At 34.9% G+C, this 18316-nt stretch overlaps 1 protein-coding gene across 4 annotated transcripts in view; it reads left to right on the top strand.

Moving 5' to 3' along the window:
• The window catches only part of DOCK7 (dedicator of cytokinesis 7), a 288307-nt gene that overhangs the window by 215013 nt on the left and 54978 nt on the right, over positions 1 to 18316 (top strand). For 3 of the 4 annotated variants that reach the window (XR_002823979.1, XR_002823980.1, XM_004369007.3), the window contains exons 31-34: positions 12053 to 12235; positions 12345 to 12507; positions 15472 to 15568; positions 18164 to 18260. Coding sequence is in view for 2 of the 4 variants with exons in the window: in XM_004369007.3 (XP_004369064.2) it covers positions 12053 to 12235; positions 12345 to 12507; positions 15472 to 15568; positions 18164 to 18260 (540 nt within the window). In the remaining 2 variants the exon portion in view is untranslated. The remainder of the gene's footprint in view (positions 1 to 12052; positions 12236 to 12344; positions 12508 to 15471; positions 15569 to 18163; positions 18261 to 18316) is intronic. The other variant, XM_004369004.2, reaches the window with a different exon arrangement.

Raw genomic sequence — 18316 nt, 5'->3', positions numbered from 1 at the left:
CCATCCAGATACTCCTCCTTATGTATTAGATGTGTTGTTTATAAGCAACATGTAGTTAAATTTTGTTTTGTATTTTTTAATCTAGTCTGTTAATCTTTGTTTTTTCAGTGGAATTTTTAATTCATTTACATTTAGTGTAGTTAAATTTAATGTACTTATTTTATTTTGTACTTTCTATTGTCTCACCTATTATATATTTACTTTTGTCTCATTTGTTTTATTCTTTTAGTTTGATTTTCTTCCCCCTTCATTCTGTTTTTTTCCATTCAGCCTTTCCTTCTCTATACTATTTAGAAATTATAGTTGTTTCCACTTTTTTCACGATTACATTAGAAATCACAGTATGCTTTCCTAAATTGTCTACTCTAATGTTAATCAGTAACTTTATTTTCATACTGGATAATACAAGTTTCTTAGAACAGGTTAACTTTACTCACATCTCTTCTAACTCAAATGGTATTTTCAAGTATTTTTAATTCTAGGTATCATTAACCCCATAAGGCATTATCATTATTATGGTTAAATAGAATCAATTATCATTTAGGTTTACCTATATATTATACTACTTTGTTCTTCATTTTTTCCAGAATTTCTTATATTCTATCTGATATTATATTTCTTCTTTGTGAAATATTTCCTTTGCAGTCTTTAGTATGAGTTTTCTGCTGGTGAACTCTCTCAGTGTTTGAAAAAATGTCTTTATTTAACTTTCATTCTTTAGGATTTTTTTTTTTTTTTTTAAGAAATAGAATTCTCGGTTTACTTTTCTTTCTTTCAGCACATTGAGGACATCATTCCCACTGTCTTCTCATTTCCATTGTTGCTTTTTATAAGTCAGCTGTGACCTATCTATTGCTTCTTTGAAGGTAATCTGTCCTTCCCCCCCCCCTTTCTTCTTTATGATATTCTTCTTAGGATTGGTTTTCTGTGGTTTCACTCTCCTTAGTCTTGTTTTGGATTTCTTTGTAGTTATTCTGTTTAGTATTTGTTGGACTTCTGAAATTTATGATTCACATTTTTCTTCAGTTTTGTAAAATACTCAGACATGTCTGCCTGATATTTCCTTTTCCCCATTCTGTCTCTCCTATTTTTATATTCCAGTTAAGCATATGCTAGTTGTTTTATTGCTTTCTGTATATGTCTTTTACTCTTCTGTATATTCCATATGTTTGTTCACCCATGTTTCATGCTGGATTATTTCTTTTAATCTAATTTCCAGTTTACTAATTCTCTCCCTAACTGTATCTGCTATTATATTATATCAATCTATTGAGTTCTTAAGTTTGGCTATTCTATAAATTTATTTCAGTTTTTAAAATGCTATTTGTTTTTTCTATTTTTTTTTTTTTTTCAAATCTGTTTTTCCTTATACTTCCTACTTTTTGTCAAAAAAGGAGCTGGGGAGATGCAGAAAGTAGGGTTGTTTTATAGTCCTTCTCTGATAATTGCAGTATCTCAAGTCTTTGTGCATCTGTTTCTGTTACCTATTTTGTCATTTCTGTCTCACGATGTATTATTTCCTTGTGTAACAAGTTACTTGGATGCTGAGTTTGTATTTGTTATGTTATTTCTAGGTATAGCATGAGACCTGGGATTGTTCAGAGGAAATTTGTTAATTGTTAATACCAGACAAGGAATATCTTAGTTTAACTCCTCCTCAATCCTCACTTTTAACTGATAATTTGCTTCCTGTTTTCCTTCTGGATTCTTATTCTTTCTTTCTTTTAGTAATTCTTTTTCTGGTAATTCTTCCAGTTTTTTGTTAGGTGTTTGATGCTTTTAAGAATATTCTTTTCACAAGTTCGTCATCCTCGTGCAGATGCCATGCTATTCTTACCATTCCAATTTTAAATATATGCTGCTGAAGCAAGAATAAGAATATGTGCTTTTAATTAATGTTTTAGCCTAATTTTTTTTCCTTTATAGCTTTTTGTTATGAAGAATTTTAGAAGTATAGAAAACTTGAAGGAATAGCATAATGACCAACCAGTTATCCACCACCTTGAGTCAACAGCTGTTCACAATTTTGGCCACATTTTCATTATGTTTTTAATCATTTGAAATAAAATTGAAGATATGAGAGTTCATGACTAAATATTTCAGTATGCGTCTGCTGAGAAAGTGGACGTTCTGCTGCGTAACCATTGTATCGTCATCACACCTAAGGAATTTAATAGTAATTTCTTAATGTCATCATATTCAAATTTCCTCAGTTGTTTCAAAATAATGTCTGTTTTACAGTTTCTTTTCAAACCAGGATCCGATCAAGGTTCACATAAATTACATTTGATTATATGTCTCTTTAACATTTTTTATTTATAACTGTATTTCCACTTTTTCTTTTCTTTTTTCTAAATAACATTGTCTTTTTAAAGCATGAGACCAGCTGACTTGTAGTGTGTTCTACATTGTGGTTTTGTCTAATTGTTTTCATGAGGCATTATTTAACTATTCCTCCATCCCCTACGGTACAAACACACAATAGAGTATTACACAATGATAAAGAACAACGATGAATCTGTGAAGCATATCATAACATGGTTGAATCTGGAGGGGATTATGTTGAGTGAAATAAGTCAATCACAAAAGGACAAATATTGTACGAGACCACAACTGTAAAAACTCATGAAAACATTTACACATAAAAAGAAACAATCTTTGATGGTTACAAGGGAGGGGAGAGGTGGGGATGGAAAAACACTAAATGGACAATAGATAAGTGGTAACTTTGGTGAAGGGTAAGACACTACACGATACTGGGAAAGCCAGCACAACTTGTGCAAGGCAAGGTCATGGAAGCTCCGTAGACACATCCAAACTCCCTGAGGGACCGAATTGCTGGGCTGAGGGCTGTGCGGGTCATGGTCTCGGGCAACATCTAGCTCAAGTGGCATAACATAGTTTATAAAGAAAATGTCCCACATTCTGCTTCGGTGAGTAGTGTCTGGGGTCTTAAAAGCCTATGAGCAGCCATGTAAGATACTCCACTGGTCTCACCCCTTTGGGAGAGTGGAAGAATAAAGAAAACCTAAGACACAAGGGAAAGATTAGTCCAAAGGACTAAGGGACCACATCTACCATGGCCTCCACTGGACTGAGTCTGATACAACTAGATGGTTCCTGGCTACCACCACTGACTGCTCTGACAGAAATCACAATAGAGGTTCCCGAACAGAGCTGGAGAAAAATGTAGAAAATTCTAACTCAAAAAAAAAAAGACCAGACTTACTGGCCTGACAGAGGCTGGAGAATCCCCGAGAGTATGGCCCGTGGACACCCTTTTTAGCTCTGTAATGAAGTCACTCCTGAGGTTCAACCTTCAGCCAAAGATTAGACAGGCCTATAAAACAAAATGAGACTAAAGGGGTGCAACTGCCCAGGGGCAAGGACTAGAAGGCAGGAGGGGACAGGAAAGCTGATAACAGGGAACCCAACTTCGAGAAGGGAGAGTGTTGATGTGTCGTGGGGTTATTAACTAATGTCATAAAACAATATGTGTACTAACTGTTTAGTGAGAAACTAGTTTGTTATGGAAGCCTTCATCTAAAGTACAATAAAAAAAAATTTAACCTAAATCTAATCTAGCCTTTTACATAATAACTTCTAGTTTACAGGAAATATAGTAGAATGTGGGACATTTTCTTTATAAACTAAGTTATGCCACTTGAGCTAGGTGTTTCCCGAGACCATGGCCTGCACAGGCCTCAGCCCAGCAATTCGGTCCCTCAGGGAGTTTGGATGTGTCTACGGAGCTTCCATGACCTTCTCTTGTACAAGTTGTGCTGGCTTTCCCAGTATTGTGTAGTGTCTTACCCTTCACCAAAGTTACCACTTATCTATTGTCCATTTAGTGTTTTTCCATCCCCACCTCTCCCCTCCCTTGTAACCATCAAAGATTGTTTCTTTTTATGTGTAAATGTTTTCATGAGTTTTTACAGTTGTGGTCTCGTACAATATTTGTCCTTTTGTGATTGACTTATTTCACTCAACATAATCCCCTCCAGATTCAACCATGTTATGATATGCATCACAGATTCATCATTGTTCTTTATCATTGCGGAATACTCTATTGTGTGTTTGTACCGTAGTTCGTTTATCCATTGATCTGTTGATGGGCGTCTAGGTTGTTTCCATCTTTTTGATATTGTGAATAATGCTGCAGTGAACATGGGTGTGCATATGTCTATTCGTGTGATGACTGTTATTTCTGTAGGATATATTCCTAGGAGTTGGATTGCTGGATCATATGGTATTCCTATTTCTAGCTTTCTAAGGAAGTGCCATATTGTTTTCCAAAATGGTTGAATCATTTTGCATTCCCAGCAGCAGTGCATAAGAGTTCTAGTCTCCCCACAGCCTCTCCAACATTTGTTATTTCCTGTTTTTTTGATTCGGGCCACTAATACTGGGGTGAGATGGTCTCTCGTTGTGGTTTTGCTTTGCATTTCTCTAATGGCTAGTGATCGTGAGCATTTCCTCATGTCTGTTAGCTGCTTTAATGTCTTCTTTTGGGAAGTGTCTGTTCATTTCCTTTACCCATTTTTCAATTGGATTATTTGTCTTTTTGTATTTGTTGAATTTCCTGTAGATTTTAGAGATTAGACCTTTGTCGGATTTGTAATAGCCAAAAATTTTTCCCCAGTCTGTAGGTTCTCTTTTTACTCTTTTGGTGAAGTCTTTTGATGAGCGTAAGTTTTTAATTTTTAGAAGATTTCAGTTATCTAGCTTATCTTCTGAAGTTTATGTATTGTTAGTTATCTCTTCTATGCTGTTAATGCTGTGTATTAGGTCCTCTAGTGTTGATCCTATTTTTTTCCCTATGATCTGTATAGTTTTAGGCTTTATATTTAGGTCTTTGATCTATTTTGAATCAGTTTTTGTGTATGGTGTGAGGTATGGGTCCTGTTTCACTTTTTTGCAGTTGGACATCAAGTTCTGCTGGCACCATTTGTTAAAAAGACTATCCTTTCCCCATTTGATGGACTGTGGGCCCTGGTCAAAGATCGGGTGATCATAGGTGGATGAATTTATGTCTGGGTTCTCATTTCTGTTCGTTTGGTCAATGTATCTGTCATTGTACCAGTACCAGGCTTATATTGAATACCGTAGCTGTATATATATTCTGAGGTCAGGTAGTGCAAGTCCTCCTACTTTCTTTAGTAGTGCCTTATATATCGGAGGCTTCTTCCATTTCCATATAAAGTTAATGATTAGCTTTTCCGTTTCTTTAAAGAATGTTGTTGGTATTTGGATCAGGATTGCATTGTATTTGTAAATTGCTTTGAGTAGAATTGTCGTTTTCACAATGTTGAGTCTACCTATCCATGAGCATGGTATGTTTTTCCATTTATGTAGATCCCTTTGGGTTTCTTACAGTAGTGTTTTGTAGTTTTCTTTGTATAGGTCTTTTACATCCCGGTTAGATTTATTCCTAAGTATTTTATTTTTTTAGAGGGTGTTATAAATGATATTGTTTTCCTGATTTCATTGTTCTCTTTATTGGTGTGTAGGAATCCAACTGATTTGTGTATGTTTAATTTGTTTCCTGCTACTCTACTGAATCTTTCTGTTAGTTCCAGTAGTTTTCCTGTGGAGTCTTTTGGGTTTTCTATGTATAGTATCATATCATCCTCAAATAGGGACAGTTTAACTTCTTCATTACCAATTTGGATGCCCTTTATTTCTTTTTCTTTCCTTATTTCTCTAGCTAGGACTTCCAGCACATTGTTAAATAGGAGTGGTGATAAAGGCCATCCTTGTCTTGTCCTGTTCTCAAGGGGAATGTTTTTAGCCTCTCTCCATTAAGAATGATGTTGGCTATTGGTTTTGCATAGATGCCCTTTATTATGTTGAGAAATTTCTAGTCCTATTTTGTTGAGAGTTTTTATCAGGAATGGGTGTTGGACTTTGTCAAATGCCTTTTCGGCGTCAACTGAGATGATGTGGTTCTTTTCTTTCCTTTTATTTATGTAGTGGATTACGTTGATTGATTTTCTAATGTTGAACCATCCTTGCATACCTGGTATGAATCCTACTTGGTCGTGGTATATTATTTTTTTGATATGATACTGAATTTTATTGGATAGGATTTTGTTCAGAATTTTTGCATCTGTATTCATGGGAGATACTGGTGTGTAATTTTCGTTTTTTGTAGCATCTTTGACTGGTTTTGGTATCAGGGTTATGCTGGCTTCATAGAATGAATTCGGGGGTATCACTTCCTTTTCTATGTTCTGAAATAGTTTGAGTAGTACTAGTGTAAGCTCTCCTCCGAATGTTTGGTAGAATTCTTCAGTGAAGCCATCTGGACCAGGGCTTTTTGTTTGTTGGGAGTTTTTTAAATTACTTGTTCAATCTCTTCTCTTGTTATAGGTCTGTTCAGATTTTCAACATCATTTTTGTGTTAGTTTGGGTAGGTAGTATTGTGTTTCTGGAAATTTGTCCATTTCCTCTAGGTTTTCAAATTTATTGGAGTCTAGTTTTTCATAATACTCTGTTATGATACTTTTTATATCAGTTGGGTCAGTTGTAATGTCCCCCATTTCATTTCTTATTTGGGTTATTAGCATCATCTCCTGATTTTCTTTTGTCAGTTTGGCCCATGTTTTGTTGATTTTGTTGATCCTTTCAAAGAATGAAGTTTTGGTTTTTGTTGATTCTTTCTATTGTTTTTCTATTCTCTATTTCATTTATTTCTGCTCTCATCTTTATTATTTCCTTTCTTATGGTGGCTGTGGGCATTTTTTGCTGTTCTCTATTTGTTTGAGTTGTGTAGCTAATGTTTTGATTTTGTCCCTTTCTTCTTTTTGATGTGTACATCTATTGGTATAAATTGACCTCTGAGGAGTTCCTTTGTTGTGTCCCAAAGGTTTTGGTATGATGTGTTTTCATTCTCATTTGATTCTAGGAATTTTTTGATTGCATCTCTATTTTCTTCTATTACCCAGTGGTTTTTAAGCAGAGTTTGATTCAGTTTTCATATAATTGATTTTTTTTCCTTTTGGTCTTCCTGTTATTAATTTCTACCTTGATGACGTTGTGGTCAGAGAAGATACTTTGTATTATCTCAATATTTTGGATTTTGTTGAGGGGTGCTCTATGACCTAAGACGTGGTCTATTCTGGAGAACGTTCCATGTGCTTTGGAAAAGATTGTGTACTTTGCAGCTGTTGGTTTGAGTGTTCTATATATGTTTTTGAGGTCAAATTGGCTGATTGTGCCCTTTAGCTCTCCGTATCTTTGCTAAGTTTCTTTCGAGATGTTCTGTTCTTAACGAGAGCGGTGTATTGAAGTCTCCTACAATATTATGGAAATGTAAGTTTCTCTTTTCAGTACTATTAGAGTTTGTTTTATGTATTTTGAAGCCCTGTCTTTAGGTGCGTAGATGTTTATTTTGGTTATATCTTCATGATTGATGGTCCCTTTAATCATTATATAGTGCCTTTCTTTGTCTTTTATGGTGGATTTTGTTTTAAACTCTATTTTACCTGAGATTAATATAGCCACTCCTGCTCTTTTTTGGTGGCTGTTTGCTTATTTTTTTCTATCCTTTGATTTTTAATAAATTTATGTCTTTGTTTCTAATGTATGTCTCTTGTAGGCAGCATACTGATGGATCCTGTTCTTTATCCATTTTGTCATTCTCTCTTTATGGGTACATTTAAGCCATTTACATTCAGTGTGATTATTGATAGATGTGAGTTTATTGCTGTGATTTTGTAGGTTTTTTTTTTAACAGTGCTGATATTTTCTTTGTTCCTCTTATTCTCCTGTTCTGAATTCCTTTTGTTTGTGTATTTTTTTTTAATTTCTTTTGTTTTTGTAGATTTTGTTTTTAATGAGACTTTTTTTTCCTTCATTGTGATGATTGGGTTTGTTAACTTTCTTTATGGTTACCTTGAAATTTAACCTTATCTTCCTTGGTTTGAGGCAGTCTATTATTACTTGGTATCTCCTTGCCATTCTCCCCATTAGAAAGTTCTATACCTACACCAAGGTTAAACATTTTTAACTGGGATATTCTATAGGTATGCTGTGACTTCATATAGCATCACATCAGGAGATACCTAATACACAATGTCTCACTATTACTGATGCTAAGTTTGATACTTGGTTAAGGTGGTGACTGCTATATCTCATCATTATAAAGATACGTTTTTCTCTTTTTGCGATCAGCACGTAATCTGTGAAGTGAAAATTTTGGGGCCATACTGATATTCAGTTTTCAAGCAACCTTTTACTTAATGATTTAACGTCTATTGATGATCCTTCTGTGAATCACTTCATTTAGGATTGTAAAAAATGTAATTTTCTAATTTTGTCATTCAGTTTACATTTATTGATTGACATTTTTTATGTTTTCTCCCATTAGCTCTTAAAGTGGTTTGACTGTGAGGGTACCTGTGTGAATTAAGTGGTATTCTTGATAATAGAGTTAGTTAAGGAACTAAAGAACTACACAGGATATTTGGAGGTTCATATACAATGTATTAAAATCACCAAGAACTACAACAAGAGTAGTGTTGAAAACATTGAATGTGAGGCAGAAACGAACAACTTCAAGATATAAGGGCTAGTGTTCTGAGGATCAGTATGTGACTGCAGCAATGAGAGCAGGTGTTATAGTCTGATAAAGTGAGATTCAAAGCTGCGTGTTTTTATAGAAGAGGAAGAGAATATGCTTAAAGAATTCAGGAGCAAGGAGATTTCTCCTATCCTACCTCCTGGCCTCAAGGGAGAGAGAAAGGTTTTCTAAGTAGAGCAAGAAAATAAATGTTCAGAGAAGGTAGTAAATATGTAGGTGGTTTTGCTGATGACTGACCATGAGTTCTAGAGGTTGTAATGGAAGGTTTTAGAAGATGTGACAGAGTGGCAAATGAGGTCAGAAAAGACAATGTAAAAAGTTACATGGTGATCAGAATCTGTGGTGTGAAAGACAACTTCCATGGGTGGGCGTTTTAAAGTAACAGATAAAAACAACGATACAGGACATAATGTGATCAATCCTGGTGATTTGAAGGCAGGTAGTACTAAGTATTGTGATGGGGAAGAAGAGATATGAATCTTGCCTAAAAAATGTGGGACTCCAGGGCCTGTTCCTTGCTCCTGGTAATTGTGTTATGAAATAATTCTTTTTATATTCTAGAGATCATTCCTAGAGACCAGAAAATTAAGAGATAGCAGTCTAAGGCATTTATTGTAGGTGATGAATTGACTTCTTTCCTTGCAACTGGAATGGTATTACCTACCTACCCTCAGATCATTTTCTGTAGGGCTTAATTCTCTCATGGAACCCTTTTTGAGGAATACTGTTTTAGATACTAATCTCATGTTGTTTATATATGTGGCAAATTTCTACTAATTAGTGGTGTCCCCCATCCCACCTGATTCTTTTTCAAAAGTGTCTTCACTATTGTTGGTCCTTGACTCTTCCCAGTTAAATTTTAAAATCAATCTGTTTAACTTCAAGGAAAAGCCTTATTGGGATTTTGATTGGAATTGCTTTGATCTTACAGACTAATCTGGGGGGAAACTGTCATCTTTGCATTATTGAGCCTTTTTCATATTTGTCTAACTTTCTTCAAACTTGTCATTTCATTATTGTCACTTTATTTGGGGGATATAAGAAATGTCAGGCTATGTCTGTTTGTCATGTTCAGAATACTTTTTAATTGCATTTATAAAAAATACTATAAGAAATAATTGAGAATTTATTCACTACCTCTACGCATACCTGAAAGCTCAGCTGTGAGAAAGTGCATGCTTTTTTAATAAAGGAGCATTTTCATTATGAGGAAAATTGTACATTTGGAAGCAAGAGGGTTAGTTATTTATGCCCAGGTCAGAGGCAGTATAGCGTAGTGGTTAAGTGAGTTTATGTAGGTGAACTCACTTAGCTGTGCATACATCCATGAGAGGAGTAAGCATAGTGATTAAGAGCTTGGTCTATGGAGCCACACTTTCTGTGTTTGAATATACCAGATCCACCATTGTGATGGTTAAGATTGTGTGTCAGCTTGGCTGGGCCATGATTCTCAGTGTTTTAGTTGATCACGCCCATGATTGAATATACTGTGAGTAGCCAGTCAGATGAAAGGGAGTCTCCGTGGGGGTGTGGCCTGCATCTGAATATAAGCAGACGTTCTGGCTTTTTGCTCACTCTGGATCCTGCAGCTGCCTCCTGTTGTCTCATCTCCGGTTCTTGGGACTTGAGTTGTCAGCTTGTCTATCGAACTTGGGATTTGTCAATCTTCACAGCCTATGAGCAGAGCCCTGCTCTCTGACCTGCCAATCTTGGGTTCACCAGCCCCTGCAGCTACGTGAATCAGGAGAAACCTCGTGGTCTTGCCTGCTGATCTTGGAATTCGTCAACCTTCACAGCCTGTGAGTGGGAGCCCTGCTCTCTGACCTGCCAGTCTTGGGCTTGCCAGCTTCTGCTGCTGTGTGACTTGGGAGAGGCCTCTACCCTGATCCACCGACTTGGGACGTTCTAGCCTCTACAATCACATGAGCTGTTTCCTTGATATAAATCTCTCTCTATGTACATATTTATACACTTTACTGGTTTTGCTTCTCTAGAGAACCCAGCCTAAGACAACGATATACTCCAAATTTTTGTACAAAATATTTAATTTCTTCATGTTTCAGTTTTCTTATCTATAAGATGGGATGAGTAATAATATTTATCTCTTTGAGTTGTTCACAGTGGTAAATAAGTTAATATGTGTAAAATGCTTAGTATAGTTCCTGTCTCAAGAGTAAACATTATGTGTTAGCTGCTATAATTATCATCATCCAGGATAGACAGAAGACTAAGGTAGGAGCTGAGATCATGACTTCAACAATTAACAATGTTCAACTTTCCTCTGTCTTTCCTCTCAATGACCCCTCTATTGCTTTCTTTTTCTTGCTTAGTCTCCTTGTTGTTAGCTGCTGTCAAGTTGGCCCCCAACTCATGGCAACCCCATGTGTTAGAGAATAGAACTATGCCATAGCGTTTTCTTGGCTGTAATCTTTATGGAAGAAGATTGCCAGATCTTTCTTCCATGAAGTAGCCTGGTGGGTTCGAACTGCCAACCTTCGAGTTAGCAGCTGATCACAAACTGCTTGTGCTACCCAGCCTCCTCTATTTAGTATATTAACCAAATATTAAATATAGTATAATGGTAAAGAGCATAGGCTTTGGAGTTTGGTAAACTTGGACTACAGTACTGTAGTGATTTTAGGCAAATCTCTATCGTTCAGTTTCCTTGTCTATAAACTAGAAATAATAATAGTTAATACTGTCTCATAAGATTGTTGTGAGAGTTAAATAAGATAGGGTGGTTAACATAGTGTCTAGCACATTTAAAAGTTTATTTTTTGTCATTATCACATTTGGCATGATTATTATTATCATTCTGTAAAATTGAAATAGTACAACATGCTTCATAATGTTGTTGGATAATTAAATGGAATAATGTATGTAAAGTGCTTAGCATAATGATTGTAAATGTCCAGTAAATGGTACTATAAACATGCTCTTATTCTTAGTTTTTCATTTATATTTCACATGCTATATATTAATGCAGATTGAATATTGAAAGTAGCATTTCAACTTTGTTTTTATAAAAAGCCATTTTCACTTATATATAACCTAAGGCTTTTCCCCTGGCCTTTTATAGGAAACGATGGTTCTCTAAGCCTGATAAACATTATTTTGTTGTTAACTTTGTGTGCTTACCCCACTTTGATTTACTGTGGGTCAATTTGCTTTTTTATTTTATTTTCATTAGTTTTGATACCTTATAATAGTAGAACCATTTAGTGTTTCCCTTTATGTATTTTATTTAACATGTATTCATTGTCTGCTCTCAGCCCTGCTGTAGATTAAAACGATCTTCTATTGCCAGGAAAAAGTTACTAAATTTCATTGTCGAAAGCAAATGGTGTTTTTAAAATATTTGATTTCTAAGCAATTTTTGTCTTACTGTTTTAGAAGAAAACAGCAATGAAAAAAATCAAGAAATGATCATGGGTCAGTGTTTCTCATTCTACTGCTGTTTATTTTCAGGGTAGCAGACAACATACTACCTTTTCAGCAGAATCAAGTCGGAGCCTTTTGATCTGTCTACTGTGGGTTCTCAAGAATGCAGATGAGACGGTTCTGCAAAAGTGGTTTACAGATCTCTCGGTCCTTCAGCTAAACCGGCTATTAGATCTACTATATCTTTGTGTATCTTGCTTTGAGTACAAAGTAAGTGATCATTATACCATTGCAAAGAAAACTAGAAAGGAAACATAGTATGGAAAAGGAAGAAGAAAATTTCCTCAATGCCTCTTCTTTTCCAATGTTTTAATTTTAGGGAAAGAAAGTGTTTGAAAGAATGAATAGTTTGACCTTTAAGAAATCAAAAGACATGAGAGCAAAGCTTGAAGAAGCTATTCTTGGGAGCATAGGAGCTAGGCAAGAAATGGTGCGCCGAAGCCGAGGACAGCTCGGTATGTACCCAGTATCTTCACCTACTGGTGAGAATCTTTTACATTTCCTTGAACTCTATACTGTAGTTATCATTGTCATAAGCCTTTAATGACAAATCTACACTGTTGAAAAAGTGTTTTAAGTGTAACTTTTGAATAACCATTTCTCTGTAGGAATTTGAATTATAATTCTACTTTAAACAAGGTGAACATATTTCCTGATTTGCCCTGAATAGTCTCAGTTTATGCCTGTTGTTGTTGTGTAAATATTAATAACATCCCTTTTTAATCTTAAAGCGTTCCACTTTGCATGATAAATTAATATACCATAGATTTAAGTGAAACATATTGACCATCAAACTCAAATATCGAGGGGAGAGTACCGTTTGATAGCATTTTATGGCCTGGCCCTGATCCCAAGTCTGCTACCCATTAGCCATATAACTTTGGCCAAGTCAGTTAATCTCCCTACCTTCCTTTTCCTCATCCATTTGTGATTGTTATGAGAATTAAAAAAATATTTTAACACTAACTTATCTTCTTCATGGTGATCATGTATATGGAAATCTTTTGTAAATTCTAAAGTGACTTACAAATAATATCGTTGCTGATAGCTCCTTAAAGTCAGGGATATGGCTTAGTCATCTTTGTACATGAAACATTCTAACACCGTGTTAAAATATGGTATTTGCCTTAAAATATGAGCGTACATATACACAAATATTTTTTAATCATTGTTTTCTGATAGGCGTTAGTGTAGTGATCATTTATTTAAATATCTTTTATATGTTATTTGTAAATGTTTAGGATTTAAAAATGATTAAGACACAGCCTTGCCTTTGAAGGAATTACTAGAGTAACTTTTTTTTCATTTGCATTATATACAATTTACAATCTCCCCTTGGATTTTCTTTTAACTTATGCAAAACAACCCTGTGAAAAAGTAAGAAAATTAACACTTACTTAGGTCATAAATATTGCTAAAACCTCATGAATAATTATTTTCATTTTTTAGATAAAGAAACTGAAACTCAAAGAGGCAAATAACTTGCCCAAAATCATATAAGTGGCACAGCCAGGATCTGTTGACTTCTGATTTAGTGTTCTTTGTATTATACCACAGCTCTTTATAAGGTTTATTTTTGGAGCAGGTGGAACCATTAACAGTATATGTTTGTTATATTGTTAACTCTGTGACCTTAGAACAGCTGTCATTGTTTGAATGCAAGAATTGAAGTTCTTCTTATCTTAGGAAAATTAATTCTTTGCAATTCTTGTTTACATTTGGACATACAAGCTTGGATCACCTAGTGATAGACGTTCTTAACTAAGGAGGTGAAAGACTATTTTGTGAGAAAAAAATATAAAGTTAATGATTATTGTTGTGTACTGTCCACTCAATTCTGACTCATAGCGACCCCATGTGACAGAGTAGAAATGCCCCATAGTGTGTCCTAGGCTGTAATCTTTATGGAAGCAGATCACCAGATCTTTCTCCTGCAGAGCCACCCTGTAGGTTCAAACCACCAACTTTTTGGATAGTGCTGAACTGTTGTGCCACCAGGGCTTTTGAAACTAATGCTAGAAGTGTAAATAGGTCACTGATTATTTATTTTGTTAAATATATAGGCTTATCTTTTGTTTTCTTTCACAAAATTTCTTAAGGCTAGAGATTAAAAAAAAAAAAAATGGGTAAGAAAGAAAGGGAAGGGAAGCAAAGAAAATGAAATATCCACACATGTTCCTTATTGTATGGCAACTAATATTTGTTTCTCAGGTTTTTTTTTGTTTTTTTTTTTGTCACTATGAACTCTGAAATTTTACTTTCATTATTTTCCAACCCTCCCAACAAATTTAAAGTCTTATTTTTTTGAAAAGAAGCATTGATTTTCTAGTTGAAAGCCTGAAATTATGACCGATTCCATCATTTAAATGTATGTTTGTATATTTCTTCACAATTCTCAGTGCCTCTTCACTTCTCAGGAATCCCTGGTGGTGTAGTGGTTAAATGCTACGGCTGCTAACTGAAAGGTTGGCAGTTCAAATCCACCAGGAGCTCCTTGGAAACTCTATGGGGCATTTCTACTCTGTCCTATACGGTTGCTATGAGTCGGAATCGACTCGACAGCAACGGGTTTGGTTTTTTTTTCTTCTTCACTTCTCATGGATTTGTGTGAGTCGGTTCTATTTCTGCTACCCCTTAAGGAGCCCATACCATTCAGTCTGCCTTTAACCCCAGAAATCTCTTGAGAGAAAGCGCCGTTTTTCCTCTAGTCTTGACTTATATAGACCGAAAGAAAGCAAGTACTTCAGGAATCCTTCTTATTTTGTTTATTAAACATAAATTTACTGAGCTCTTAATAAGTGCCAGATGCATTGCCAGCCCTGTTTATTAAGTGGTGGACATTATCTCTGTTCTGAGCTAGCTTGTATTGTTTTGGTTATAAGTGTTAAGAAGAGAAATAAATTAAGACGATAGGAAGTGCTAGAGAATGGGGGAAAGCCTTTCTAAGGAGGTGATGGGTGATTAGCCATATACCTGAAAGAAGTGACTGAGTTATTGGGAAGACAAATCAGACAGAAGAAACAACAATAATTCCAAGAGTCCTAAATCACGAGCATATATAGTATTAGAGAACAGCAAGGAGAACAAAATAACTGTAGTAGTGTAAGCAATAGGGGGAGGGAGAGTGGTAGGAAGTGAAGTCAGATCATGTAAGGGCCTTGTAAGTCATGATTAAGATTTTGAATGAAGTCAATATTAGAAAGTTCACTTATTTAAAAAGATGTTTATTTTTTATATTCCATGTAGTACAGTACATATCTTCTGTAACTATTGTGAAAATTCTTAATAAAAAACAAACTTGTCAGGTTTTTCCACTTGCACCTTAGAATAAAATGGCTATGTATAAAATTAATGGCATAGGCAGTATTTCTTATGTCTTCAAATATACATATATGTGGTCCAACTGATATAAAAATTTTGAATTGGTCTTGAAATGTATTTGACAGAGAGAAGCCCATCTGGAAGTGCCTTTGGAAGTCAAGAAAATCTGAGGTGGAGAAAGGATATGACACATTGGCGTCAAAACACAGAGAAGCTTGACAAGTAATGTAACCTCATATTTTACGTGACTTATGGTCTTGTTGGATTTCAAATGCAACAGGAAAATGATTAATTTTAGTGTTACTTTATGTATATTAGACTTGAAAATCTTAGAAGACAAAATACTTATATATTTTTTTTAATTTTAGATTAAAAGAGATTTTGAGAAATAATATTTCATTGTAGTATAGTAAAACAAATTATTATATTTTAAAGCACATTTTCCCCAATATATCCCCTTGCAGAATGTATTCAGCAACTGTTTTCTGAATGCATTTTAGCTATCACACTGAACTAAATATTTTAAAGATTAGAAAACTAATCTTTGCTCTTTTGGAGAGAAAAGGCAAAACAATACAGATATACTTTGTTTCTGGCACTAAGGCAAACAAGGTACACTGACCCTACTGCCAAAAACAACTAAAAATGATAGATAAAATATAAAAACTTCTTTTAAATGCATCAATGACCTGACAAGAAAATAAGGAATGCTAAGAGTACTGAAATAAAGTGAAGTCAGGAACCCAGGGAGGTGGAACAGACACTGGGTTTTTGTCTTAAGGGATTTTGCTGAACAGGGTGAAATTGCTCAAGGCCTGGCAAGGCTGAAGGAACAAGAAAGCCTGAAACCTGCCCAAATTGAGGAATCTGATTAGAGACTACTTTTTATACTTACTACTTGAGTCTGGGACCCTAAAAGTCTGCAATTTCAGTGTAAGAGGAACTTGAAATAAACCTTTCCCACGGCCTAGGTGACTGCAAATAAAATTGCCTGGGCTGAAACTTGGCATTGAGGAGAGGGGCTAAATAAACCTTTCCTACCACCTAGGTGACTGCAAATAAAATTGCCTGGGCTGAAACTTGGCATTGAGGAGAGGGGCTAAAATTTTTCTCTTGAGAATTTTAATCACAAATTAACCTGCAAGTAGCTAACTGGCCTGAAAAACTTTAATTTGACAATAAAGTGACCAACTCATTCTGGTTCACCTTGAACTTTCCTGGTTTTAAGCACTGAACATCCCACATGCCAGAGTTCTCAATACTGTCCTAGGACAAACCAGAATGGTTGGTCATCCTATCTGAGAACCATCTTCAGCCCAGCCTCAGAAAATTCTCACAAATAAACTTTGAGACATATTAGCTCATAAACACAAGGAAACAAGGCATTGTGAGAGCCAGTAAAGATAGAAACAGCAGACTCAGTACCATATAGATGAGAGTTTAGAATTATACGCTGAATATAATATACCCATTGCCGTCGAGTTGATTCCAACTCACAGCAACCCTATAGGACAGACTAGAACTGCCCCATCGGGTTTCCAAAAGCTGCTGGTGGATTTGAACTGCCAACCTTTCGGTTAGCAGCCGAGCTCTTAACCACTACACCACTAGGGCTCCAAATATAATATAAATATGTTAAATTCTTAAGCTTTGCATATGTGCTTTCTTCTTTTCTCTATTTGAATCCATTGCTCTGATTGTTTTTCTGCATGGGTTATTTTTTTTTTCCAAAATCACAAAGCAGCCAGGTGTTACACTATTATTATTCTGCTTTAGTTCTGCATTTGTAGAACATGTTTTCTCAGGTTATCTTGCTGTGTTTTAAGGAAGACTCTTTGACATTTTCCTGATTTTCTTTTTTTAAAAACCATCTTGTTATTTTTATGTTTCTTAAAAAAAAATCTCACTGGAAATTTTCAGTGTTAAAATTTGAATATCCTGTATATTCTTTTCTAATTTAATTCTGATAACTATGTTGTATTTCATCCTAAAATTTTATGTGTAACACATAAATTCATGAAGTATTCTCTTTAGTGGTGGTAATAAAGATTCAGAGTCTTGCAGATCTAAGAGCTTTGAAGGTTAACATTTAGTATGTTTTAGTACTTTCACTTTGATTTCTGTGTTATTTTGTCTACTTGTATATGGTTTCTATATATCTATAGCTACTAAAACAAAAATGTCGACTTTACCCACAGATCATATGTAGTTATTCTTAAATTTTTAATTTTAATTAAACGACAGTTCTATAAATAGCAGTATTCAAGTAAACCACTTTATTGCATCAAATTGTTTTTTCCTAATGAGTGATTTCATCTCGAGTCTCACTGAAGTATTAAATTATTTCCTGAGAGTAGATGTATAAAAGTTTTTTGGAATAAATACATTGAAAATCCTTGAAATGGTAAAATAAGTACTAAACATTTTGAATGTTGCTTTACCTGAAGTAGCCCAAAATAAATATTCACACAGCACCACCTAGTGTCAATGCCATTCAAAATAAAATAATATGTTTTTCTGTGTTTGCTGTGTCTTAACTTGAAAGCTGAACATTTATGCTTTTAGTGGCATTGAAGTATTATAATGGGGTGAGAAAATGCGTATTGGCATGGTGGAAAAAATGAAGAATAAGGTAACACATTTTTTAATATGTAAAATGTTGCCTTTTTCCTTATTCTCTTACACTTTCACGTAGGCAGATGTTGAAAATGGCTTCAGGTTTTTTCATTTCTGTGCATTTTTTAAGTCTGTTTTGAATTGTAGAGCTACTGAATTTTTCGAAAGGTAAATATAATTTCTTAAAATATTTTGTATTAGGTCAAGAGCAGAGATTGAACATGAAGCACTGATCGATGGAAACCTAGCAACGGAAGCAAACCTAATCATTTTGGATACTTTAGAGATTGTTGTCCAAGTAAGTAACACAGAGAAGAAGAATTTAAAGTACAGATTCAGTAAATTGGGGTGGGG

The sequence above is a fragment of the Trichechus manatus genome, unplaced genomic scaffold, assembly GCF_000243295.1.
Source record: "Trichechus manatus latirostris isolate Lorelei unplaced genomic scaffold, TriManLat1.0 scaffold00003, whole genome shotgun sequence".
In the NCBI taxonomy this organism is placed as follows: Eukaryota; Metazoa; Chordata; class Mammalia; order Sirenia; family Trichechidae; genus Trichechus; species Trichechus manatus.
The sequence above is the reverse complement of the archived record's forward strand: the minus strand, read 5'-3'. Positions and strand labels throughout refer to the sequence as shown.